General features: G+C 48.8%; 11 protein-coding genes across 11 annotated transcripts; 5 read left to right on the top strand and 6 right to left on the bottom strand.

Annotated features, from left to right (window-relative positions):
- Window positions 1-40: 40 nt before the first annotated feature.
- On the bottom strand, window positions 41-4,102 carry F9C07_7369 (F-box and WD repeat-containing protein; the record flags this gene model as incomplete). Its single annotated transcript, XM_071511614.1, has 5 exons — window positions 41-796; window positions 2,234-2,882; window positions 2,945-3,281; window positions 3,321-3,585; window positions 3,683-4,102. The coding sequence occupies 5 exons, from the start codon at window positions 4,100-4,102 to the stop codon at window positions 41-43; spliced, it is 2,427 nt and encodes an 808-aa protein (XP_071365208.1).
- A 1,908-nt stretch (window positions 4,103-6,010) lies between these two features.
- Window positions 6,011-7,448, bottom strand: F9C07_7368 (putative ZIP metal ion transporter; the record flags this gene model as incomplete). The annotated part of the gene is made up of 3 exons (XM_041291264.2): window positions 7,283-7,448; window positions 6,257-7,216; window positions 6,011-6,194 (listed from the first exon to the last, which is right to left on the bottom strand). Exons 1-3 carry the CDS (start codon window positions 7,330-7,332, stop codon window positions 6,011-6,013), a joined length of 1,194 nt encoding a protein of 397 aa, XP_041145086.1. The 5' UTR covers window positions 7,333-7,448.
- A 658-nt stretch (window positions 7,449-8,106) lies between these two features.
- F9C07_2105332 (uncharacterized protein) lies at window positions 8,107-8,878 on the bottom strand (the record flags this gene model as incomplete). Its single annotated transcript, XM_071508989.1, has 4 exons — window positions 8,107-8,160; window positions 8,364-8,468; window positions 8,511-8,623; window positions 8,683-8,878. The coding sequence occupies 4 exons, from the start codon at window positions 8,876-8,878 to the stop codon at window positions 8,107-8,109; spliced, it is 468 nt and encodes a 155-aa protein (XP_071365207.1).
- A 571-nt stretch (window positions 8,879-9,449) lies between these two features.
- On the bottom strand, window positions 9,450-10,454 carry F9C07_7367 (putative 3-hydroxyacyl-CoA dehyrogenase; the record flags this gene model as incomplete). The annotated part of the gene is made up of 1 exon (XM_041285488.1): window positions 9,450-10,454. One exon carries the CDS (start codon window positions 10,452-10,454, stop codon window positions 9,450-9,452), a length of 1,005 nt encoding a protein of 334 aa, XP_041145085.1.
- A 707-nt stretch (window positions 10,455-11,161) lies between these two features.
- On the top strand, window positions 11,162-12,910 carry F9C07_7366 (putative histone acetyltransferase type b catalytic subunit; the record flags this gene model as incomplete). The annotated part of the gene is made up of 4 exons (XM_041291276.1): window positions 11,162-11,180; window positions 11,257-11,532; window positions 11,599-11,863; window positions 11,935-12,910. 4 exons carry the CDS (start codon window positions 11,162-11,164, stop codon window positions 12,908-12,910), a joined length of 1,536 nt encoding a protein of 511 aa, XP_041145084.1.
- Window positions 12,911-13,234: 324 nt separating this feature from the next.
- Window positions 13,235-14,621, bottom strand: F9C07_1456410 (uncharacterized protein). Its single transcript, XM_071508108.1, has one exon. It carries the CDS (start codon window positions 14,124-14,126, stop codon window positions 13,560-13,562), a length of 567 nt encoding a protein of 188 aa, XP_071365206.1. The 5' UTR covers window positions 14,127-14,621; the 3' UTR covers window positions 13,235-13,559.
- F9C07_2282440 (small nuclear ribonucleoprotein) lies at window positions 14,570-15,511 on the top strand. Its single transcript, XM_041291275.2, has 3 exons — window positions 14,570-14,792; window positions 14,867-15,058; window positions 15,109-15,511. Exons 1-3 carry the CDS (start codon window positions 14,790-14,792, stop codon window positions 15,277-15,279), a joined length of 366 nt encoding a protein of 121 aa, XP_041145083.1. The 5' UTR covers window positions 14,570-14,789; the 3' UTR covers window positions 15,280-15,511.
- A 147-nt stretch (window positions 15,512-15,658) lies between these two features.
- On the top strand, window positions 15,659-17,818 carry F9C07_2231368 (uncharacterized protein; the record flags this gene model as incomplete). Its single annotated transcript, XM_041285492.1, has 2 exons — window positions 15,659-16,309; window positions 16,388-17,818. 2 exons carry the CDS (start codon window positions 15,659-15,661, stop codon window positions 17,816-17,818), a joined length of 2,082 nt encoding a protein of 693 aa, XP_041145082.1.
- Window positions 17,819-18,628: 810 nt separating this feature from the next.
- On the top strand, window positions 18,629-19,418 carry F9C07_7363 (uncharacterized protein; the record flags this gene model as incomplete). Its single annotated transcript, XM_041285487.2, has 2 exons — window positions 18,629-18,659; window positions 18,973-19,418. The coding sequence occupies 2 exons, from the start codon at window positions 18,629-18,631 to the stop codon at window positions 19,416-19,418; spliced, it is 477 nt and encodes a 158-aa protein (XP_041145081.2).
- A 1,297-nt stretch (window positions 19,419-20,715) lies between these two features.
- F9C07_7362 (putative phosphoinositide phosphatase Pten/Tep1) lies at window positions 20,716-22,098 on the top strand (the record flags this gene model as incomplete). The annotated part of the gene is made up of 1 exon (XM_071511613.1): window positions 20,716-22,098. One exon carries the CDS (start codon window positions 20,716-20,718, stop codon window positions 22,096-22,098), a length of 1,383 nt encoding a protein of 460 aa, XP_071365205.1.
- Window positions 22,099-22,430: 332 nt separating this feature from the next.
- On the bottom strand, window positions 22,431-24,959 carry F9C07_2066328 (phospholipase A2; the record flags this gene model as incomplete). The annotated part of the gene is made up of 1 exon (XM_041285484.2): window positions 22,431-24,959. The coding sequence occupies one exon, from the start codon at window positions 24,957-24,959 to the stop codon at window positions 22,431-22,433; it is 2,529 nt and encodes an 842-aa protein (XP_041145079.2).
- Window positions 24,960-24,997: the final 38 nt, after the last annotated feature.

Here is a 24,997-nt window from a genome sequence, read left to right as displayed (position 1 = left end):
ATCAGTTCTGTACTAGCATGTCGGGGCCGAGTTCGTAGGACTATGCTCTCAATAAGCTACGCCGCTCGTCAGTTTTCCGCACATAATCAGGTAAATTGGAACTAACAGTATGCGCATAAGCACAAATGAACAAATCGCGACCTTGTGCATGGCTTAGTTGGCTTTCACCTCGCATCCCCATCAGGAGCCCGAATCCTTTCGTGTGTGAGCTGTGGAGCCCGTTTCGTTCTCCAGCGATGTCTTCAAAGATAGAGAGAATGACCATCGTCGCAAAAGTTTCGTCTCTGACTGCCTGAGACCGTGTGCCCAGCAAGCGTCGAAGCCCATGGAGCGCCAATCCATAGTACCCTCTTGCCTTGAGAAGAAGGGGAGGGGCCTTCATATGGTTGCTTAGTGTAATTAGAGCAGTTGCTTCGGTTGCCAGCTTTAGGCAGGACGACACCGAATCGTCCTGCCCACTGTCCCTACACGTAGCATATAGGGAAGGCAAGAACCCCAGATGGTTCAAACACTCATCACTAACAGATGTGAACTGATCAAAGAAGTGGCAGACTGCTCGTTCCTCCCATGTGGAGTCGGCGACTTGGGAAAGTATTAACGGCAGTTCCGGACTGCTATGACTAACGGAGGTACTCCGACTGCTGTGCTGGCTAGCAGTAGTGGGTGTGACACTTCTTTTCCTCATCAGCCGTTCCACTTTTTGGTTCTCATTCCGAAAAATTGTATCTGGTCGGTATCCTGGACATGGTCGCCCGTATACGGAGCAGTTTCGACAGCCCGGTAGCGCTTCATCACACTTTAAGTTGCGCTTAGCTTCGTGGTCCGAATCAAGATGAATGAACCCTTGGATTCCATGGAGTCCAGCCGGGTAAGGAAGGTGAAAATGAGGCTAAGACAACAAGGTTCCTATTACAATCCTACCTTGATCTTCCGTTTGCGGCACAAGTAGCATCCCGTGCTCGGCTTTCCCCCATATACCATATTGGCTTACTGTGGCTTGAGTAGATTCCGTTCCGCTGCGTGATTTAAGTATAGTAGAATGTAGTAGCATGTGATCCAATATTTTCCAAAGGCGCATAAATCGAAAGAAGACAAGAGAAGGAAATAGTTGGATCTTGTTCAAAGTCGGAAAGCCTTTGTCAAGAACCTTATACCTGCCAGGCCATTGAGCATAATGAGTACAGCTTAACCTAAGATACGAGTATCTGGTCGGTCAGGTGTCTACCTTGGCAAACTCTGTTGTGATGTACTTCGAAAGACAACGAACAGATTAAAACCCACTATAGTGATTGCCTCCATGCCTCTAGCGGGGATGCGGAGAAACCAATGCTACATGGGGGTTTAGTCATCACGAAGGTATTGAATTACAATACCGTACCGAGTACTACAGTACAGGGAAGTGTACTAAGTTCCAATGGCAATCGAATGTACAGTATGACCAATTTCCTCACTCATGAAGATACAGTCTGTATATGTCACTGGGATTTGACCCCATATATTCTCTTCGCTTTTATGTAGTTAGAATGGCCACAGATCACTTAAGATCCCGAATACATCACCTCCTGAGGCGGATATCATCTAACATATTATAAAGAATAAAAAGAAGTCTTAATAGAACAAATCACGCTGGTACGCCGGCAGGTATAAGGTATTTGGTTGCACAAAGGCAGACAATTTCCCACCTGGAACTCCATCTGCGTTGTGGTTCGTGGGGACGGACAACGGTACGGTTTGGAAAGCAAACGAAAAACCAACACCCATAATGCAAATCCTGGTCCGTGATGGCTGGTCAAAACTGATGATTGTACGCTTCAGATCCTAGGGGTCGTCGGAAACAAAGTGAATACTGTGATTATTACGCTCAGTCATAATAAGGCGGGGAAAGATTACATGATCGTCATATGCGAACATCGAATCATGGGAGAAGAGTGTGCTAGGAAGGGGCGTCCGGCATTATTTGGTCATCATCGTTGCCCAGGGGTATCGTGGGAGTATCTGAATGGTATGCTCTTTGCCGACTATCGTCTTGGACAGGAAGCATCCCAGGAGTACTTGATGAGCTCTGTGGTACGATTTCATCTGTATCTTCTTCGGGGGGAGGCGAGAAAGTCCAAACCTGCAAATGTATGGTCAATCAATTGATCACGGGTCAACATTCTGGAACTCTTACCTCCATGACTGTCCGACCCGATCTACTCGCCATGATCACAGCCTTCTCTTCTTCGAAAGCCACCCTCCAAACAGCCTCTGCGGGTGAGGACAATTCCCTGAGTAATTGTCCAGTTTGTAGACTCCACACCTTAACACGGCCGTCACTACCACCACTGACAATCCGCGAGCTGTCAAACTGAAGGCTTGTCACGCTATTGTCATGTGCCGCTAGCCTGTGGATTGGAGTCATTTTGGTCAGAGACCAAACACGGACAGACCCGTCCGAGCCGCCAGTGACGAGTGTGTCACCCCGCATTTGCAGCTGCCCCACTAAAGATGTATGGCCTTGGAGGATAGCATGGCACTGGCCACTGTGCGGGTCCCAAATCCGCACACTGGTGTCCAAACTACCGGTGGCGATTCGCCTGCCATCGAAGGCGATTGCATAAATTTGACTAAAATGGCCCGAAAGAGTGCGGAGGCATCGCCCTTCAGAGATGCTCCAAATGCGTGCAGTAGTATCATAGCTTCCGGAAACAACTAAATCCCCATGAATCGCTAGACACCGGACACTAGCTTGGTGTCCAACCAGGACATTCCTACAAGTTCCTGAAGCTAGGTCCCATATCCGCAGCGTGGTATCTCTAGACCCCGAGATAGCCGTATTCCTGTCAGACATTTTTAAACAGCGCACAGTTGACGTGTGACCACGCAAAAGGTAGATACCGGCTCTGTTTCACATGCAAAGTCAATATCTCTGCCCTTGAATGTCGGTGTGAAGGACTCGGCTTACCCAGTAGCCATGTTCCAGACACGGACCTCGCGGTCACAGCCACCGCTCACCAGTATGTCATCCCAGGGGACCATAGCCCATACACCCATCACATGACCTTGCAACGTCTTCTGATTATCTCCATTGGTGTCATAGATATGAATCTTAGCGTTGTCTAAAGCAACCACAATATACTTTGGGGTGAGGTGCAGGCTCGTAACGACTCCCTGATCGGGTGTGATATGCCGTTGGGTGCATCGCCCGCCTTTATTCCAGGCGGATTCCACCATATATTTCTGTTTGAAATGGGTCCTGTATGACAAAGGCCGGACTCTCCGCTTTCGTGAAGACAAGCTTGCTGACGCAAGCCAGTCCCCTGACAGAGAGCGAGTCAGACCGGGGTGGCCATCCCGGGACTGATGGCTGGAAGTGAGCGAACTCCTCGATCCAGCCAGGGAGTTCGTGCCGGAGATAGTATGCAGGTGTTGAGTGTGGAAAGGGTCGACGAAATCCCGATCATCCTCCGAAGACTTACGAGACGCATACGCATGCTTCTCGCAGAGGTTTTTCCATGTGATGTCATCATTCAATAGTTCCCGCCAACGCCTCGATACCTGGGATGCTCTTGCTAATGTCTTTGGGTCATCGATGAAAGAGAGTACCTAGGCGAAGCGACGGAGGAGAGGACGCCAAAAGTCAGCGGAGTTCGCGAGTTGGCATATGCCAGTAGCCGCACGGCCGGAAGTCCATATTACATACCCGCAAGCATAATTCAGTCGGAAAGACCAGAAACGGGTCCTTCCTCAACCTAGGACTGACGTAACTAGAGACAAAGCTGAGATGTTGGCTATCACATAGACTAAGAATACCCTCCAAGAATTTCTGCCTTTTGAAGTTGGACAGGGAACTGAAATGGATCCTGGCATTCAGAAGGAAAGCATCATCGTCTTCATCGGCCGACTGCCATGTCGGAGGTCTCTGATGAGGGGTGGGACTAGGAGCCGGGGTAGGCGGCGATGCGGGTGCTGAAGGAAGGAGATTTGGAGGGATCGAAGTGATAGTTTTGTTCGAAGATAACGACCTCGAATGAGTACTCGAAAGCGAAGCGACCGAATCCGTGGCCGAACACGTTCGGGTATGGGCTGTCGCCAGCTGTTCAGGGACACTCCGCGGACTCATCCCGTTGGCCAACCGAGTCGAAGAAGAACGTCCGAGGGGTGAGGAAGTGGCGCGCTGTAGGGCGGTTATATCATCCACCAAACACTACCCAACCTTCACGAATATCGATCTCTCCTCACACAAATGCTTCGGGACTCTGTGTCGTTCATAGATTGAGGAAGGAGAAACGAGTGTCTTAGGAGATATAGAGAATGTACGGGAACGAGGAAGGGGGAATATAAAGAGAGAGAAATAATAATATAGGAAGAAATATGATGTTACGCCGGTTAGGTGAAGGAGCAGGAAAATAGCGATATAATAAGCGGACGATCTCCGACGGTCGGATTGGGAAACTGACTGGCGATAGCCCGGAAATAGGGGGCAAGAAGAATAGACCAAGGGAAGAGAAGACGTAAGAAAGAGGGAAAATCAAACGGATCAACTGGAGATGAGAAGTGGTTGTGAAAATTAGTACTCACGACCTTCAAGGTCTCTCCAGGCCATCCAGATGCCAGCAGTCGGGTCCTCACCAGGCAAGCAAGCGGAGAAAGAATAAGACTGACGAGTACCTAAGTAATTTAATCTCGAATAATCATGCAATGTCGTGACTCGTTGATGGGGTTCGTCAGGTGCGGTCATTGGAAAGTAGACCCGCCAAGCAGTCGACGCATTTGATTAGTGCCTTGTTGATCCACTTTCCGTACATGTACTTGATGAATGTACGGGGGAGGGAAAAAAAAGACGACCTCGTGGGAATGATGATAGGTAGGTATGTGTCAACGGGAGTAGTATCTTCAACGTTCAAACGGATTTTGTGTCTGTGTCGGTGTGTTTTTCTCTTCTTCCTTTTTGTTTTTATATTTGGCCCCACTGGGATTCTTTCTTTTCGTTTGGATCCTTATTCTCAGCTATCGTTTCACCCGTAGAGATTGGGAGAATGTAATCTTATAGCTGTAAAGAATCTCTGGAAGGGCACCTTCTGGGTAGTTTTAGAGGACACTAAGCAGTAGGTACTACCCAGTCCTGCATGGCAGGGATCGACTGAGGACGGTGTCGGTCGGACAAGGCGAAAAGAGGAAAGAGACAATGTATGATGAGGTAAAGAAGAAGAAAAAGAAAAGACGACGGGAAAAAGCTTGAACAGCTAGCAAATTTGCATTCAACAAGTCCTCTTTGTTTGAGTACAAATATGGCCAGTTGCCAGAGTTCTCTTGTGCCCACTCAATCCCACTCCTAGTACATCCAACAACTTGCCAGCACACAACGAAACAATAACTTAACCTTTTCGGATCCAAAATTAGTTGTATCCCAGATCCTACTTGTCCCAAGTCCTTGGGTAAGCGAACGGCATGCAGCATCCGACCATGGAACTGTGCAGATTCCGGGGTATGTCAGACTTGACAAATTGTTGCATCACCAGTCAATTACCGGTCTGAGCGAAGCTGGGGTAATTAGGATTGTCTGCACGCTTGGCTCCCCTGCCAGCTTTATATAACTGCTTTCACTCCAGGTCTACGTCAATCTGATCCCGGTCAGAGCATGCAATGATGACCGAGATGGTCACAAGCAAATCAATAATACAATAGGCAGAAACTTCTAAAAAGGCATCCGGTCGCGTGGCCTAGGCCGCAGTTATACGGTACCAAGCGGCGCAGAACTTTGGAGCAGCAAGAGTAAAATAGCCTTCCCATACATATAAAAAGAGAATACATGAATCGCGGCATATACGAGAGCCATCAAGCAGTAGATAGACGGGCATGCCCCGTCACCAGAAGACTTCCAAGTCTATGTTCCCAATCTGAACGCTAAGTCTCCATGCAAATGCAAACAAACATTTAACCGTGGGTATGAAGCTGAATGTGTTATCGCTATAATCTGTGGAAAGGTCCAGTCTAGCAGTAAGGATAGTAGATGACCGTGAAAAAGATGTCAGTGGGCATGGCCGAGCTGCAGAAACAGCGGCAAAATCATGCCGACAACAGAAGCAATCAGATCCCTCATGGATTTGTTGGACTTGGACGGAATGTCTCTCGAGTCGCCATATCCGTTTCCTTGTGTCTCACGTGAGACAGCACTTGGATTGTTCTCCTGCATTGTGTGCATGGCGACGTACCTGCGAAAAGATCATTAGCCATCGTAAATTCGTAAGTAATATCTGGGTTCTGAGAGGCTCACAAAAATGTGCCAGCCGAAAACAACAAAAGGACACCAGTTCTCCACTGGGTAGCAGTCAAATCACTGCTGGAACCTGAGCCCATGACTTGCACAAATAAGAAAGTCGCCAACGCGCCCAAAGGCGCCGCCAGGCTAAAGACTAGTAAATGCGCCCTCGCAGCGCGGCTGGAGAGACCCTGCTTCAGCAAGACTGACGTAAGACCAAAAGATGCTGGAGCCTTATGGACCATAATTGCGAGGAATATAATAAAGCTTAGGCCAGTATCGGAACTCGACGCTCCCAGAGCGATTCCGTCAGCAGCCGCATGGATAACAAGCCCGGTGGTTGTGGCGAAGCTGTGGCTGCTCCTTGGGCTATTTCCAGCATCCAGAAGTCCACCTTCTCGCGAGGGAGATGAATTGCGACGTAATCCGGAGCCTAGGTTATCGAGAGAAATATGATACGGCGTCCGTTGCTGTTTGGCCGGAGCTGCGAATTCCGGAAGCTTGTCGATAAGGTACATGAGGATAAAGCCGCTAATAAGTGCGATTCCAATCCAGGCATGTGGCGAACTTCCTTCATCATCGTTTGCTTTCTTATCTTCGTCTGATGCCTCCTCTTTTCCTTTCTGCTCACGGCGTGTGACATATGGTGTGGAGTCGGAAACGGGCAACAAAGTAGATGTATCCGAGGAAGAGGATACAGGGACTTTAATGGAGTTGATTTCTTCAGAGGTGTGGATCATAGCAGTAGCAACTGTCGGAATATTCTGGTGTTGCCAAGTAATGGCCCCCGTCGAACGACTGCTAAGTGCTTTCCGGTCATTGGGTAAGTTTGCGCTGTATAAAGTTTCAACCCCCTCCGGGATAATCACAATCAAGGATGTCCCGACCAAAACTCCCATGCCAAGGGATGATATAAGTCGCAGCTGGGAGGAAGAAAGCGTGAATGCAAGTGGTAACGAGCCCACAACAAAGGATCTATGAGAGATGGGCCTGTTAGTTCGCAAGGACTCATAGTGGGGCAATGGAAGGAAGCAAACTCACGTAATTGCCATCACAATGCTCAATGCGAGCAAAGTGAAGAGTCCCTCCATGGTCGGCCTCTTTATTCCAGAGCTGTGTCTCCGATTCTCTAGAGGACTTCGATCATGATGCCAATTGCGGAATAACTAAGACTGTTGTTTCCCGCACAGACCCTTTCTGACACCCGGCCAATGTGCGGTATGGCGGTACGGGCAACACGATGCGGTGAATAATTTAGAAAATAAGAAGAATCGGCGCAACAAACGATTCTTCGGAGATGGCGTCAAGGTTGGACTGAAGACGTGGCGTGTGGTTGGAGAGATTGCGATCCGCCGCAGTTGGAACAGGAACCGCTCCAGCAACGGGAAGACCCACAGCACCAGGGGACTGGTCACTGACCGGAATCAAGTGAAATAAATAGATTGAATGGAAAACAACAAGTGGATAATATACCGGAAATTGAGAGGTAACACCTCCTGAGCTTGTTTCTATACAAGTCCCTCCAGAGCTCATGCGTTCTTAACTCGGATCCACGTTTATCCTTGATTGTCTCGATTTTTTTTCTAAACATAAGGCCTCAAGGCAAAGCTTCGCCTGCCGCATTCATTGTTTCGTTTGCGGAAATATTTTTGATAGTTTCTAGCAGGTACATGTTCTTATCACAAGAGTCATCAATGTTCTCAATTATGACAGTCTCTTTTTACTTCTATCTCTTGTAATTTAATGCTTGTTAGAGAAATTTTGAAGCAAAAGGCAGGCCCGTTTTAAGATAGTTGAGCTTGACACCATATGCTAAGCTAAGTGTACTAGACTTAGTAGATTATATAGGCTAGAAGGCAATTCATTCAAACGCCTGATCGAAAGCTCGTTATTGATCGATTAGACTTGGCACTGCTGTGCTATGGCTGTAGATTTCTAAGGGTATCAAAAAAATTGTATGTTTCAGGACGAGGCTAATTTCTGGAGAGCGTGCGCGCCCACACGTGCCCTTCCTCGTATTCGGGTTATCCAAACACAACCACTAGCACTAGGGCTACAGTAGATATCTTCAAAAGCTTCTCAGTATAAACCACAAAAGGGAAAGTCGATACAAAACACTTACCACAAAGAATAATAACGCAACCCTGATACTCTCTGGGTTCCATATATAGCACTTTCTCCGCTGAAGAGACCTTTGCTGTTTGAAATACCGCATAGCACCCATCAGCTGGATATATATAGCAAATGCAAGCGATAAGCAAGCTAGTACTTTCCCAGCCATGACAGAATCATGATGGAGAATGAACAGCTGGGCTGCGACGATCGCAAACGAAGCAAGCGCATTTGCCGTGCGAACATACGCTAGAAATGTTCTCTCAAGGGCTGTACTTGTACATAAGTAAATGGAAAGCAAGATGCAGTATCTTTTTAGAACGACATACCAAGGAAGTCTCTCGGATCTCCATCTTCAGCGGCTACTTCTGGGCGGATCTTGGTCAACCACCACTTGCGCAAGCGATTTCTATCCTGCATCATATGCATTCTGTTGCTACGATCTAACACCCTTGAACCTTCTTGTGAGACGTCATTGACAACTTCCCAGCGCGGTGACGTGTTCTCCAACTCAATCCTATCCATTCAGCAGCGGAAGGGTAGTCTTTTTGAATCATAGGTTATCGCGGCCAGACCCACATGTAGTAGCCATGTCGTCCTTGAGACCTGCAGGTGTAAATTTGTGGAGGTTGATGCTTATTTAAACTGCCGGGGAGAAACAACCCAGAACTTGGAAGGTCGCCTACGCGCAAGCCGTTCCCCACCTACTATCCGTCCAATAGTAGGGAAAGCCAACAATCGCATTGTATGGAGATGAAGAACACATTCAGGGTAGGCTTAGGTCAATGGTCTGGATAATTCTTTGGTGCTGAAAACGTATAATAACAGAGTACTCCGTAAGGGTGGGTACAATATGACTACTCGGCTATTCCTTGCATACCATATTTAGCAATTGTCTATCGCAATGCAAGTTGCGCTCGACATACAGCTGCATAAACTTGTATTTCACCTCATCTGCATGAAGCCAATGACTCCGCGCCTCGTTCAGCAACCTCATTCTTCAGAGTGATTTTAGTAGAATGTACCGAATGACGTCATGTTCACCTTGGGCTATGATGCTCCTTGTGCTACATTATACTACCTAAATCTTTTATAGCTATGCTTCAGGTACATCGTGCCCGTACTTCTTTGTCTGTATCGCCACGAAGTCCTTCAGTCTTTCTTCTTTTTCGCGGACTTGACCTGGTGTCAGGGTTCCGTAAGCTTCGTTGACCTGCGAGACCACCTTCTCCTTCCAACTGGTCTCTTCATTTCCTAGCACATTTACTTTGCCCAAATTGTCCCACACTGCCTGCATAGTGCCGCCTAGTTTGTTCAGAAAAGCCTGGATCCCACCCTCACCACCTCCTTGCTGATAGCTTTCGAACACACCATTGCCCGCCCACCTTGGCCCAAGACTAGCCTTCATGATTGTGTCGAGATCTTTTGCGCTCACCACGTCTTCCTGCACTAGATAGCATGCCTCTCGTAGTAGCGCAAATGCCAGTCGATTTCCAACAAACCCTGGGATCTCTTTTTGGAGTACAACAGGTCGATGCTTCGAACCAGGAACGGAGAAATACTCGCGAGCAAACTCTAACCGCTCTGGCGACGTGTCAGGCGAGGGTACAATCTCTAGTAGTGGCATGATATGTGGTGGATTGAAAGGATGCACAACAAGCAAGCGAGATTTGTCGTAAATCCTTTGTTGCTGGGCGGATGCGGCAATGCCAGACGTGCTGGTCCAAAGGTGCGCAGACGGTGGAGCAAATGATTCTACCTGAGCCCAGAGGGTCTGCTTAAATTCGAGGTTTTCGGGTCCTTGCTCCTGAACGATCGTGGCTGAGGCACAGGCAGTTTCTAGTGACGTGTGGACATTTAAACGACCGGAGGCAATCAATGAAGCCACAGCTGATGTTGATGGTTGGGACTTGAAGTTGGCTGATGATGGGCCTTGGTCCAGGAAATGTGGCAATGTGTTGAAAAGATACTGGTCGAAATCCGGTCTTGTGTCGAATACGTCCACTGTCACATTCTCACGAGACAGGTGCAATGCGGCCATAGACATACCGATGGTTCCCAATCCGATCAAGGTGATCCTCTGCGGGTCAGTGACCGACATTGTTCTGGGGGTATACCGAAGCTCTTGATCCTGTGTTGTTTTAGTTCGATTCGGTGCGCAAACTATACCCGTCAATGGTATAAAGTGAGCCCTGATGTAGTTAGAACTGGGCGGGCCCTCGGGATCTTATAACGATTACGGAGTATAGTCGAATCCTACGGAGTAGTAGCTTCCCCCGCTATTGACGGCGGCCCGTAACCGCCTTGTATGGGGTACCACTACTCACGCAGCCGAGGTCAACCGCTGCACAACCAAGTATATGGTTGACTATTGGGTCATACTAGCCCAGTCAATGATAGGTCCATGAGTGTCTTGGACTTGCTTTATCAGTAAGAATAACCATAAAAGTACTTAGCGTACCCTCGGGAGCATACAACATCAAGACGACCTATACTTATTTGCCTTCAACCTAGCCGGCCAGTTTTGGGCAATTGCAAACTCAAAAATATCATTATATTAGTATGGCTGTGTTAGCGTTGATTCTTTGAATCATGCTGCGAGTGAGACGCTGACTTCAAAGAACGGGGGAATTCCAGTGTTGAAGTCATACCTCTCTCGTGAGTCTCCCAAGGAGCTAAACCCAAAGCGGTTATACCTGAGTTTCGCGCAACGCGATTCAACCACGCGCCATCATCAGAAAGAGACTGTCTTCATTCAGCTACCACCCTCAAACCAAGGATCCATTACTTCCTCCTATCCTAGGCAATATGGCGAGCGAAGGCGACTGTAATTATCCCTCTCATGCCTCACCCTTCCCGATAATTTAAGCTATAGTTCAGCTGACAAGAATCGTGTCGTTTAGGGACCTGCGACGCTAATGACGCCGTCCAGATCACTCTTGTCCAGCCTGGTGAACAAAAACCGAAGACGCTCTCTAGCTTCCATCCACAGTTTACTTACCCAATTTTTGGTGATGACGAAACAATTTTCGGTTACAAGGGATTGATCATCCGCTTGCGATTCGCTGCTCATGACCTTCGTCCGCATATCCATATTTCCTACGATGAAAAGTTTAAGACCGTGGGCGACACCTCAGCAGTTGACTTGATCAAAACATTAAGCCCATTCATTCCGGAAGGTGAGTATTAGGTCTGGAATCGGGCTAAAGCACTGTATCATAGCTGACCAATATGTAAACCTTCAGAGGCTTTCTCCACCCTTCCAGATTATGAAAACGCCGTCCAAGAAGACAAAGATGCAAAGGACTTTGTACCGCCAGGAAAGCTCGTCCATAACTATGTCACTCGAGGACGAACATACGAGATCTGGGCGGCATCTCTTGCTGATCCTCAGGTGCGACGGCTGTTGGACCGAGCTCAGGTCTTCGTGTCACTATTCATTGAGGCTGGTACACCATTAGAAACGGAGGATCCCGAATGGACACTTGAGCGCTGGACGGTCTACTTCGTGTATGAGAATTTCTTTTTCCTTGTCTGAGGAGAGATGTATGAGTATGGCTGACAAGAACCGATGATCGCAGGTACGAGAAAGTGAAACCCCCAACTCCCACTGCTTCACAATATTCCATCGTCGGATATGCGACAACCTATCGCTGGTGGTTCTACCAAAGGGATTCCCCAGAGAAAGGCACGGTCACGAATGACCCATTCCCAGGTCCCGAAATACGGCCTGCACAGCTACCAGCCCGACTGCGGATTGCCCAGTTCCTGATTCTTCCTCCTCACCAAGGCTCGGGACATGGTACCCATCTGTATACGACCATTCATACCGCTTGCTTCAATGATTCGACAATTGTCGAGTTGACAGTCGAAGACCCTAATGAAGCGTTTGACGCGCTCCGCGACACCGCAGATTTCCACATCCTGCGCCCAGAATTCCTTAAACACAACGTGAATATCAACCCCGACCCCTACGCAGAACTTTCTAAGAAACAGCGACCCCGTCGCGTCCCAACATCTGCCCTCATTCCCACAAAGCTTCTCCACGATATCCGTTCCACCTATAAGATTGCCTCAACACAGTTTGCTCATGTCTTGGAGATGTTTCTCTTGGGCGAGATTCCCACCAAGAATCGTCATGCTGGTGGCGCAAATATGTCACGTCTATTGGTAAAGAAATATAATGCCACGGACCCAAACGAGCGGCGGTACTACTGGTGGCGCATGCTAGTTAAACAACGTCTCTTCAAGCGGTCTCGTGATATTCTCATCCAGCTAGAGATGAGCGACCGCATCGAGAAACTTGAGGAGACAGTGACCAACGTGGAGGAAGGATACGAAGCATTAATCAAAGTCTTTACTGCCAGAGAGGAGGCTCTAATGGCTAAGCAAGAAGAATCTGGCGAATCGCCCGAAACTGCAGTCCTAGAAGACTCAGTCGCAGGTTCCAGTGATTCATCGACCAGAGATCAGCGCACTAAAAGAAAGTTTACAGTAGAGGATGAGGATGAGGAGGAAGAGGGTGAATCGGAAGTTTCTAAGCGTCCGAAGGTGTAAATTACGAACTTCTTTCCCTATTCGGTTTCCAGAGTTGACGCATCTGGCTTAAATTGTCCAAAGGGAACTTGGATAAATGTAATATCAGCGCTCATGAGTTGTCAAATCCATGCTATCATTTGTATATTGTTTCCACTAATGAATCGCATCATTCATGGTAGCTGGGTGGGCCAGTGACTATAGTCTCCAGTGTATCTACAGTCATAGACGAAGTAGTATCCAGGCTCATCAGACTCCTCGTTCTTAACGATATCAACGTCGAGAGACTAGCCATCGATGACGCTATCGTATTCGGCGTTTTGCTTCTTACGTCGAGATGTCCTGCAACCTTGGGATTAATTTCTTTTCTGGAAGGGTGCGTTTCTTCTGGGTTACGGCTTGGTTGTCTAACAAGCTCGCCGACGTATTCAAGTGCTTGCCTGAAATCTTGTAGCTCAGCCTGCATGGGCCAGATTCAGGACATGGACTAGAGTCAGTTTCAAATGGCAGGGTTGGCTCCGGCTGTCGGATGACCGGTAGGTTATGGTCAAGTGAAGGGGTCAGGTCGGGTTCCTGAGTTCTTCTTTCCCACCATTGTTGCTATCTGTACCTCTGCGCTGCGGATTTTAAGCCAGTCGGGCACGTCTTTCTTAACGCCGTGCGGCTCGATCTACTTGGCGTCGACGGCAATACAGGTATTGCGACAGGTTCTGAATATCAACGCAATTATAAGCCCCATAATTATAACTACCAAACAAATTCTGGTGAGATCCTTGGCAGTAAATTGAGGTGAGGTATTTGGCTCTCGAATAGGCGCAACCTGCTCGGGAGTAGACAAAATAGAATGATCTGACCGCAGAGGACTGTGTAAATCTTCAGGGGATGTATCGCTCCGTTCCATATATTGTTCTGCCTCCAGCGGTAGGGTAGACTCTTCAGTATATTGACTACACCCAGAGTACCAGGAGCATCCTCCACCAGGAAGTGGTGGAGGAAACGGGCCAAACCTGTATCTTACTCTGCGAATCGCACCGGGAACACACATGTAGGAGGCCTTGATCTTACACCCAAGACTTCTGCAATCTCTCCAGGTTGCTTGGAAACCAGTGCAATCATCTTGCGAATATCTTCCCTTCCTGGTTTGTTTCTTGCTGTGAACGCCGAGCCTTCTCTTTGAGATCCTACAAAGGGCCCCAACACTATTTGAGATCTTCTTTTGATTGATCTTCATCGGCATGGCTAGTGTCCGGCTGGGCTTCTAGATATTTGTATGCCTCTAGCTTGAAATGACTTTGATACAATAGCGTATACGAGGCTATGCTCTCATCGAGGGTTGATGGGCTAACAAAGTCTGATTTAGAAGACGCAATCAAAGAAACTGTAACGCTAGATTCGCTGCCCACCGCATGTAGTGGTTGAAATACATGTATGCGACTCAGCCTGTACAGTGTATAGTATATCAACAGAATGGTTGTTCTGGAATCCCCATGGAGATGAGCTCCTCAACGAGGGTAAAGTGGATATATGAGTAAGCATTCTCCAAACGAGAGCATCAGAAAATGGGCTGATTATTACGGAGGACTGTCCAGGGCTATTCTCCAGTAACGGAATACTGATTTAGTAGTTCGCGGATCTCGGATTTACTTTCCTCCGGATATCCAGGTTGCGATCACCGCCGCCGCTGGAAGCTCGTGCGGAGCTTCTTGGTTATCGAATTCAACACCAAAAGGGCCCGCTCTTCCCCTCAAAACCACTCTGCTTTATACTCTGTCGCTATTATTCGGTGTCGCTTTACCAGCTGATATCTGATTTTGCTAAGAACGACTGTATCTTAACCTTCGCCCGCCTCACTTTCGTATATCAACCAACCTCATATTGCTCACACTGATCAATCTGCGAAATGGTATTTACCTGCCATGCCAAAGCTGACCAGCCTGGTCTTCGAATTTGCGGTTACTGACTGTGCAATGCCCATAGTTACCCCTAGGACTGCTCACGGCCGCCCAGGGCCATCCAATGCTCGTGGAACTTAAGAACGGCGAAACGCTGAATGGACATCTTGCCAATTGCGATAACTGGATGAACTTAATACTCAAAGAGGTTGTTCAAACCAGCCCAGAGGGTGATCGGTTCTTTAGGCTGCCGGAAGTCTATATCAGAGGAAACAATGTAGGTTGTTTAAGGCGCGAGTGGTCTTGGCGAGTACTAATGTGTGTTAGATCAAATATTTACGGATCCCTGAAGAGATTATAGAGATGGTTAAGGAACAACAGCAAAACCAGCCTTCGAACCGCAATCGTGGTGGACACTCTCACCGGGGCGACAGAGGTGATCGGGGTGGACGTGGTGGACGTGGTCGTGGCCGCGGACGCGGCCGGGGTGGCAACTGAAGATATGTCTAGAACGTTATAACAAGCGATGTGAGAAAGATAGATACCCCGAGGAGATGATGTAGGTAATTCATGAGGTCCGTTGGGCGGGTTAGTCGAGCATGATCCTGGCGTATCTGGCTCTTGTGTTTTTTTCAATGGGAAATGTGCCATATGAACTACCTCTTTTTAATATCCTTACTGGATAACTTCTCTATATAGAACCCAACCAAAAAAATTACTTCTATAGCCATCGTGCTTCTCTAGGTTGCGCAATATGCTCGCTTCATCCACTCTCGTATCCAGTCCTGGTACTTCCACGTCACGTGATGATATGGTTCCTTTTGACAAGGGAATTTAGATGGGAAGGCTGACGTTTCTGGTTACCCAGAGGGTCGACATGCCACGGCAGACACTTATTGTAGATGGACTTTGGTATTGCCTTTGTCCATCATTCAGCCTCAACACCTTTAAGCGCCCTGGTAACCCTCTCATAAAGGGGAAACGAGCTCCTAAACCCGGTCAATATTCGGCGTTCTTAGCGGGCCCTGTATCAACATCGCGAAAATGCTTGAGCAGTGCTTCTGTTCGAAAGGTCGGAGGGATTGCTCCTTCAAAGGGAGATGGGTCTTTGGGAGATGGCTATAGCGAATCAATGGACCAGCATAAAACCCCTGCTCAATTGGACGAGAACCACAAGCTTGGGCTAGATGCCGCCACATCGCCGAAAGAGGAGAAACCTGGCACAGAGTATACTCGCAAGCGTCCACCTGGAGTTCCCGAAACTCTTGAACATAAATCAACGTCATTTTTGGAGCAAAAGCTTCAAGAGCTCACAACCTCAACCCCAAGGGTCCTAAGCACGAGTCAGATACTGCGCATTCTGATCAGAGATCGCCATGTACGCCCCGAGGTACGACACTATCGGGCACTATTACGCGCCAATTCGGATGCAGAACGTGGATCGCCAGAAGTAGTTCGACAGCTACTGGGAGAGATGGAGGCGAATGGATTTACATTGGATTCTGGAACGCTGCACACGGCATTACAGGTACGGCCGCCGCCTACAATGAATTTCTTCCCTACACTTGGCAGAACCTTTTTGGCTGATTATTTCCCCCATCAATAGGCCATCGCAGTTCACCCAGACTATTTACTACGCCAGGAGCTTGTGCGCACCCTTCGAGATCGATGGCTTCCACTGAGCCCGGATGGTTGGCATTATGTGGTGGCTGGCCTTGTGAGGGAGCATCAGTTCGAGTTGGCCCTGGATCATATCGCGCACATGGAGAGAAAGGACATGCCGGTTGAGGGTTGGTTACACAGCATGCTCATCTACTACCTGTGCGAATTTGAAGAGTTTGACGAGGTGGCGCGGTTGATGCGCTCACGGGTCGATCAGGGGTATGACATGACGACAGACCTGTGGCTTTACGTATTAGATGTAGCAAGTGCTGCAGTTCACCATGAGACCACACGCTTCGTGTGGGATCAGATGGTTGAACTGAGATATGTTTACCCGTCATACGGAGTCTGCAGTAATGTATTGACGGTGGCGTCCCGCACAGGGGATACTGATCTCGCCGCGTCGGTCGCTCGCTTTCTGATCGAAACCGACGTACCTCTTAGTTTGGAGGACTATGAAAAGATTACTGAGGCCCACGTGATGTCTGGGAACCTTTACGCTGGGTTTGAGGTGCTTTGCGAGATGCACAAAGCAAAGATTGCGTTGGAGTCAAGTTCAACTGCCGCCATTCTAACCTACATGATACAATCAAGAACCAGTCCACAAAAGGCATGGTGTATGCTCAAGCAACTCAAAGCTTTGAAATACGAAATCCCCCTTCGATGTGCTCTAGTAGTGCTCGAAATGTGCGAGCACGAAGCCATTAACGATCCCTTTGTGGTAGACGATGGGCTTACGCTTTACAAGCAACTCTATGCTTTATGTTCGGAGAAAGCGGATGTCTCAGTTTACAACTCCCTTATTAGCATGTGCCGCCGGGCTAAAAATACCGATGCCGGCATGTTTGTTGTGAAGGAAATGGCCACACTGGGTGTGGTACCGAACGCCACGACATTCGAACATCTCATCATCATGTGCTTAGATGCTGGTAACTTTGAATCGGCATACATGTACTTCCAGGATCTGCTGGCACGGGACGCAACCCCCAGCGAAGATGCGCGGGCTGAGATCCGGGATCTCTGTACCGGTTCGAGCGACCAATATGCTGTCCAGTTGAGGTATCACCCGCAGATCAGGGATGCACTAGTGCGCAGACAAGCGGATGACTTTGAACCCACACAAATCCGCGCCGGCCTCATCAAGAAGGTGCCGTCTGATTCACCCCCCGAATACGCCAATCGTTTCAGACCAGGGCCGCGGAAGACCATAACCAAAGAGGAGCGACGGGCTGAAAGCAAAGAGAAACGAAAACAGAAGAGAAGACGGCTAGCTATTGCAAGGGCCCGAGAGGAAGAAGGATGGGAAGATTATGAGCCCGGTGGACTAATCCCTGAGGATCAGGTCAAAGCAGATGCAAATTCGCCATCCAGTTGAAACCGGGTGTCGTTACATTTGTACAGTATATTCTCTCCCATTGTAGTTTAGTGTATATATATCAGCGGTAGATTTGAGGTTTAAAAATCATCCATGATGAAAGCGACAGATACGAGAATTGACGTCAATTACTACCTGACGTTGGAGCAGTTGTAAGGCCAACGTCCGCTGAGAGCATTGACAACAGCATAATGCAGGAAAAATCAAACGCTGCAAAGTAACAGTACCACATCTCCATGCATGTATCCTCGAGAACTACATCAGAATGTCTCTCATTCCATCCAACGGAAAGAGTTCACACTGAGACCCCGAATGCAACACCAAGCTGACCCTCAAACCACCGTCGGGTTTATTTTTTCTCGGAGCCAAGAGTCTGATGTTTGGGGTCCAAGCTAGTCGGGTCCACTAAGAAGTCTAGGGTTGAACTATGGTTCGAACGGTTCCAGTTCCGTTCCATGCGCTCCGTGATTTGCTATGTATCTCCTTACAGTACAGATACAATGGAGTTCATCTTGGTTCTATAAATAATCGACCATTGCTACAGCACGGAGGTATCGAGATTGCGATCGTCCACCGAAAGATGGCTGACACAGTGACACACTGCATCAAATCTTGCATCGCGAAGAATACTCATATACAGATTTACGGTAGGGATGTGGTACAACGGTCATATTTGATATTTAATTATAGCTAACCACTCGGATCGCAACTGGTACCTGCCATCTCACCCCTGGATTGAACGGGGTTACACCCATGACGAAGGGATGATGCCGATGCCGCTGCTATATCCTCGGCTTTGCCTCTCATGAGATGGAGGTTTCAGGATTCTCCGTACGGGGTGGTCCGGCGAAATCTTTGCACTGATATTAGTGATCGACAGGATGCTGGTTTGGTGGTTCTTTGGTTGAAGTGCTCCACAGCCAGTCGGGTAGTCGCCTTCTCGGGGTCGAATGGCTCCTGCGCCCGACCTCCATTCACTGATACTACTATAAAGCACTGTGACCCTCAGATATAGTTGTTGGTTTTGACCCTTGATTCACTACCACCCCTACAATCAGTTGTCCAAAACCTATATAAGCACGTCTCTCGCCCTTCTTAACTCTACCTTCAAAACCCTATTTGCAATCTCACAAACTATATACCCCTCTTCACAGTCAACCGAATTACCTACTCTCCAACCACCATGCAACTCTCTTCGGTCTTCACGGTCGCCCTCTCGGCCCTCAACTTTGCCTCCGCTCTACCTCTTCATCGCCTCAACACCAGTCCGGCCTTGACCTGGCAGGTCGCCGACTTCAACACTGGCTGCTCGCCAGGCGGCTGCGTGTATAACTTCAATATCACCGGCGTCGCAAGCCAGAACACTCCAGGGTTCCACACTCATTGCTCGGGTACCAATGTCCAAGATGATTTTGCCTTCTGTGATGACAAGCACGTGAAGGCGAAGGTGGTGTCTCAACTATACCCCGTGTGGACGATCCATGTACAACACGCTTGGTTCCAAGGCGAGGCCGAGTTCTATGCCGTTGGCCATGCCAACGTCACATCCACTCAGAAGAACTTCACTATCCCTGTGACTGAGGTCTATGGAGTCGCATGAATCCGGAATTCATGGGGAGATCAGCACTGATTGGGCCGTGCGAGGACTCGAAAAAGGGGTGACGATCATCATTTCAACCCGCTACGGTTTGACAGGATTGGCGACCAAAAGAATGACAGTATTGAATACGTCAACAGAGAAGATGCTACACCAACAATACCAAGAAAAAAAGGAACAAAGGAAAAGAGCTCCTTGGGGAGAAAACGACATGAAACTTCTTTGTATCATACGTATGACTCGGAGGACATATGAGAGGATCTTATTATAATGTTAATGTCTGGTCTTTAATGGCGGTCACTCATTTATGACATGTTTTATGATGATAGTTAACTGACACTTGTTTTGCAAGCAAAAACATAACAAAGTTAATGGATACGTAGTCCGCTATATGTTTATCTGATTAAGATAAAGATTAAGCCTTGTTTACTTCCCTGGTATTCTGTGGCTTCCCGTAGCTGTGACATCATATCCCGCCAACAAGTAAATCGCCTCTTCTTTCTGGGGGACTGAAGCGGCCATCCTCCCCAACTGTCCTTGAATTCCAACGTTCTCCAAGGGCAGGAAAGTCGAAATAGTTTCTCATCATCTGTGCCCATAGCGTCCAGTGCTGTCCCCAGAGAACCCTCGAAGCTTATCGGTATTAGTTTGGAGTCTTGGCACATTCCATCGCGGCGGGTCATCGCAAATGGTCACGAACTTGTCGGTCAACAATTACATCCACACTTCTTTTTCGGGTCCTGTAGCCTAGCGTGAGGAGCTACATTCACAGAGGCAGGCTTATAGATCTTGCAGACACGCCTGCATACTAGACACCAATGGTATGACCACCTTGTCTGGATTAATCTCCGCGTGCCCTCTGCCGAGACTGACCTTTGGCGCTTGGCTTCTTGTCCAACGCAGGCGTCGATCCTACGGCAAATAGTCGCTGGTCCTAGATTACAGCACCCAGAAGCAGGTCTAGATCTATGCTATGTCACCGATAACCGTGAGTATTCTACAGTCTTTACGATAGCACTCAATTCCCCGGTTTCCGAATCGTCGCTAACGCTTTTCTTTTCTTCGTTACTATGCAGTTATTGCAACGTCTGGCCCGTCCCCTAACTACCCGAAACGTGCCTACAGAAACCCGCTCGACGATCTAGTAAAATACCTTGACTCCAAACATGGTGAGGACTGGTGTATCTTCGAGTTCCGGGCTGAGGGGACAGGGTACCCCGACAAGGCTGTCTACGGGAGAATACATCACTACCCATTCCCGGACCACCATCCCCCGCCATTTGCACTTATCCCCGCGATTATGGGGTCCATGCACAACTGGCTCCATGGTTTAGATGGCAAGGATTCTCAGGGGGAGGCACAGGAGAAACGGAAGAGAGTTGCCGTGGTCCACTGCAAGGCTGGTAAGGGGCGGAGTGGAACGGTCGCGTGCAGCTACTTGATGACACATGCAGGATGGAAGATGGAGGATGCTTTGCAGCGGTTTACCGAACGGAGAATGCGGTCTGGGTTTGGCCCTGGGGTGAGTATCCCAAGCCAGCTGCGCTGGGTCGGATATGTCGATCGCTGGGCGAACCAAATGGGCAAGAAGTATATCGAACGACCGGTGGAGATCCTCGAGCTGCATGTGTGGGGTCTGCGAGATGGTGTCAAGGTTGCAGTGGAAGGCTTCGTCGATGAAGGCAAGATGATTCAAAACTTTCACCTATTCAAACGCAGTGAACGCATCGTTGTGGACGATGGAAGGGTCAAGACGAATTCATCACAGAAGACGGACAAAAAGAAAACCAATGGCCAGAAGTACGGTATTAAAAAGGCCTTCTCATCTGTTGTAGATTCATCGAGCTCGTCCAGCTCGAGTTCATCTGATGAGGACTCAACTACCCAAAAGGGCACGTCAGCCGTCCTCTTCCGGCCTAACAAGCCCCTTATCCTCCCGACCTCCGATATAAACATTGATTTTGAACGAAGAAGCAAAGCTTACAAAGATTGGGCAATGGTGACATCCATCGCGCATGTCTGGTTCAACGCCTACTTCGAAGGAGGCGACAAGGAAGATTCAGGCGTCTTCGAAGCAGAGTGGGACACGTTAGATGGGATTAAAGGCACCTCCAGAAAAGGGGTTCGAGCTCTCGACCGGCTCAAAGTAGTCTGGAGATTTCCACCTTCGGAACCTAAAACAAAGGAATCAGAAACGGCCCCCACACCGGGCCAAATCATCACCGAACCTAGACTCGGCGAACCCACGTTCGAGAGCCATGCAGCTGACTGGCGAGGCCAAGACCCGGGCGAACCAAAAGCTGTACGAGACCAGGAGAACATCCCAATGCGGGCTCCCGACGTCCCAGTGTACCAAGAAGAAAGCAAGGGGGATGCTAACCCGATCCTCACAGGTCTCAGCACTGCCACCAGTAGCGCAGCTGCCGCCGCTACAACATCGGTGCAGATGCTTAGCAAGGAGCTAGGGCTGAGAAGGCAGACAGACGAGAGCAAAGACGTCAGCCTCGCTGAAAGTGACGATAACGAGTCGGTGCTAGGTCACCGAAAGCAGGAAGGCGATGAAGAGAAAAGACAGACTCTGAATAGAGCAGAAAGTGAAGACTTCCAAGGCGTTCAATCTTACTTTGGAAATGGCGATAAAGACGATTCTACAGGCTCCCCGAAGACTACTAAAGCTTCGTGATTTTCACCTCCTTTGACATGTAGATAGCGTGTGATCTGGATGCTATACGAATCCCCTTCTACTATTTTGTTATTTTCCATCCTTTCTTTCATCGAAGCTGTTTATAAGTCGTTCCATGGCAATTAGCTTGGAAAATATTCATGTGTGGAGCCATTATATATGTGTCCGTGTATACAACATACCCATACAAAATCTATACTATAATTAATGCTAGAAGGGACAAAGTTGCGACAATTTCCACAGGAGTTCGACATATACACATTCAGTAATCTAATACTACTTTAACTGGAAAGTAAAAAACCTATTAATGGAAGGATTAACACTCAAGGATTTCAAAGAGGCACAAACCCCTCCATCCGTCGTCGGGCTTCTTCTTCCTCCCGGCGTAGTCGGTCAGACTTCTTGCGCTCATAAACGGCCCGGACGACGCGTTTCACTTGTTCCTCACCTTGAGCGAAATTGGCTTTGGCAAGTCCGACGACCGAGTCGATTTGTTCAGGGCTGTATACGAAATTCCAGGTGGAGAGGAAATCATCAACGTCTGGATTAATGGAGCCAGGATGCGGTGTTAGGGGTTTGGCTGGATCGGAAACGTTTGCCGAGGACTTTGTCTCCTTTTGTTGCGCGGGAGCTGGGGACTTCTTCAGCGACGAGCTGGGAGGCAGTTCTGGGGCGTCTGGGTTCGGGATAAGAGGGAAATACACGACCGCAATACCAGCGTCAGGGCGCATCAGGTGGAAATCGGACTCCTTGTGGTCCTTGTTCCTGGGTTGGAAGAGACGCTTTGATGGCGGTGGTTCTTCATCGGAGACTCTCTCTTGTGTGGTGCCGACCCAGACATTGCAGTAGTCTAGATCGGTGTCTCCGTTGCTGGGGTTCTGTCCGGGGTCTGTGGACGGGGTTTGTCCATTGCTCGCAGTGTTTTTATCGTTGTCTTGGGCTTCCCTGATCTTTGAGTTGAGTTCCGCTTCGGAGATGTTTTGTGCTTCCCGGAGCTTTTCCTCTGTTTCCTTCAACTTCATATCCTCTTTTGGCCAGCCGGCTCCTAATGGCCAGCCTTTGACACCTCGTTGTCGTGCGTACCCATCGACAACTGAAAGCCAGTTCTCTTGTTTTATGTCGGCTGAAGCGTCAAATGCAACGATGATATCTACATCTCTGCCCGGACGTAGGAGTGGATATATTGGTAGGTTGTTGCTCATTCCCGCATCCATTAGCCGCAGATGCGAGCTTCGGAAAATTGACTCAGGACAGGAAGGTGGCAAGACATCCTTCATGCCTAGCACATAGTTCGGTATAGTGGCAGGGTCGATGGGATGAACTCGAACCAGGTCTTTATTTTTGCCTTGGATTAAAGAGTCTATGCCTGCAAACCCAGTAATACCTCGTACCAATGGTCGTATCTCTTTATAGTAATGAGATAAGGTCGCGCAGAAAGCGCTTCCCCAAACTCCCATGAGGCCTGGAACACGAAGTTCAGGGATTGGATAGTGTCCCTCTGGAATTGAATTGAATCCTCCATTGAAATGCCTTCCTAATGCCCATGTGGGTATGCCGGCCCCGAGTTCCTCACAGAAGAATTCATAAGGGGTGAACTCAAACCATTGGAACCACGATTCATCTTGTGCCTCCTTCATCAATGTCTCACGCGTGGGCTGTTTCTTGTTATGGTCTTCTTCAAGGCTCTCAAGGACCGGGATCTCGTGTCGAACGGCAGTATAAATAGGAAGTGGGTGAGCCCCATCAGTGAGGTTGTATCTCTGGTTGGATAATTTCAAGTCTCGATCTGAGACTCCAAGCTCTCCTTTGGGTACCAGCAGTCTCGCGGCTAACAACATCCCGTATATATCTACCAGTCCGAAATCCGCTCCAGGGTCGCCCTTTAACTTCTCGACTAACCCACTGAGAAGATATTTATTGGTAGGGGCAGTCGTCAATGCATTGAGAGCCTTCGGTGGGAAAGCTATATGCACGCTCAACCTATGCTTTAGATGGTCCACCAATTTCTGAAAATTGCGGCCTGTAATGGATGAATGATACAGTGTCTGTAGCCAGCAACTGCCACTGACGCCAGCAGTATACGTCACACAGTCCCACAAGCCAGCTTCTTGCACGGCTAGGTATGACCCAGTCCCAGCGACAAGCGCCCGCAGCCCACCTCCTGAACCGCACATAGCAATGACAGGGACGTCGTCTGGGTGGATATCCTCTTCAGGAATTTCCAAGTACGATGCAAGTGCTTTTACCCCATGCTCCCGCCTCTTCCGCCTGAACTCCAGTTCTTCCCGGCATAGATCGCTTCCCACACGGACTCTTGCATCTTGTAATATCTCTGGATTGATATCTGGATCGTGAGCCTCTTTCCAGATATCATCCGCAAGGGAACCGGGGGCCATTGAGAGCTCGCGCTGGAGTTTTTGCACAGTCGCTGGAAGCAATCGGGTCCAGTCCGGAATGATATAATTTTTAAGGCTGTCAATTTCGATCCAATCTGTTGAACCTACCGTCTGCTTTACTCCGTCGAACTTATGTAGGATATTAGTCCATATTGAGTTCGGGTCGCCATGGTCAGAGCTGTGTTCGGAGCTTAAGTCCCAAGTGCTTTTTTGCGAGCTAGCAGATGACGGCTTTGCGGACCGGTCGTCGACGCGATAGGTCGTAGAAGTGGAAAACCGGGCTGTTTGATCGGTCTGTTGTACTGAGTTTTTGTAGTAAAGGGTCTGACCACTAGTGGTGTATAGTGCCCCACTGCCCAAAGCTATCAGGACAGCTGGGGGAACAGTCCAGCGAAGACGCAATGCCTTCGCAGCACCCATGTTGTGACAGGCACCGCGCAGGAGAGGGGAGGTACAGGACAGCATGCGACCTTTAAAGCCATGGCGAGTGGGCCAGACCACGG

Source organism: Aspergillus flavus, chromosome 3 (assembly GCF_009017415.1).
Source record: "Aspergillus flavus chromosome 3, complete sequence".
Classification (NCBI taxonomy): Eukaryota; Fungi; Ascomycota; class Eurotiomycetes; order Eurotiales; family Aspergillaceae; genus Aspergillus; species Aspergillus flavus.
The sequence above is the reverse complement of the archived record's forward strand: the minus strand, read 5'-3'. Positions and strand labels throughout refer to the sequence as shown.

Excerpts from the sequence above, each read along its gene's own strand:
- F9C07_1456410 (XM_071508108.1), bottom strand. The coding sequence starts at position 14,126 with ATGCCGATGAAGATCAATCAAAAGAAGATCTCAAATAGTGTTGGGGCC.
- F9C07_2282440 (XM_041291275.2), top strand. Across the intron at positions 15,059-15,108 it reads TCTATATCAGAGGAAACAAT|ATCAAATATTTACGGATCCC; the intron begins GTAGGTTGTTTA and ends AATGTGTGTTAG.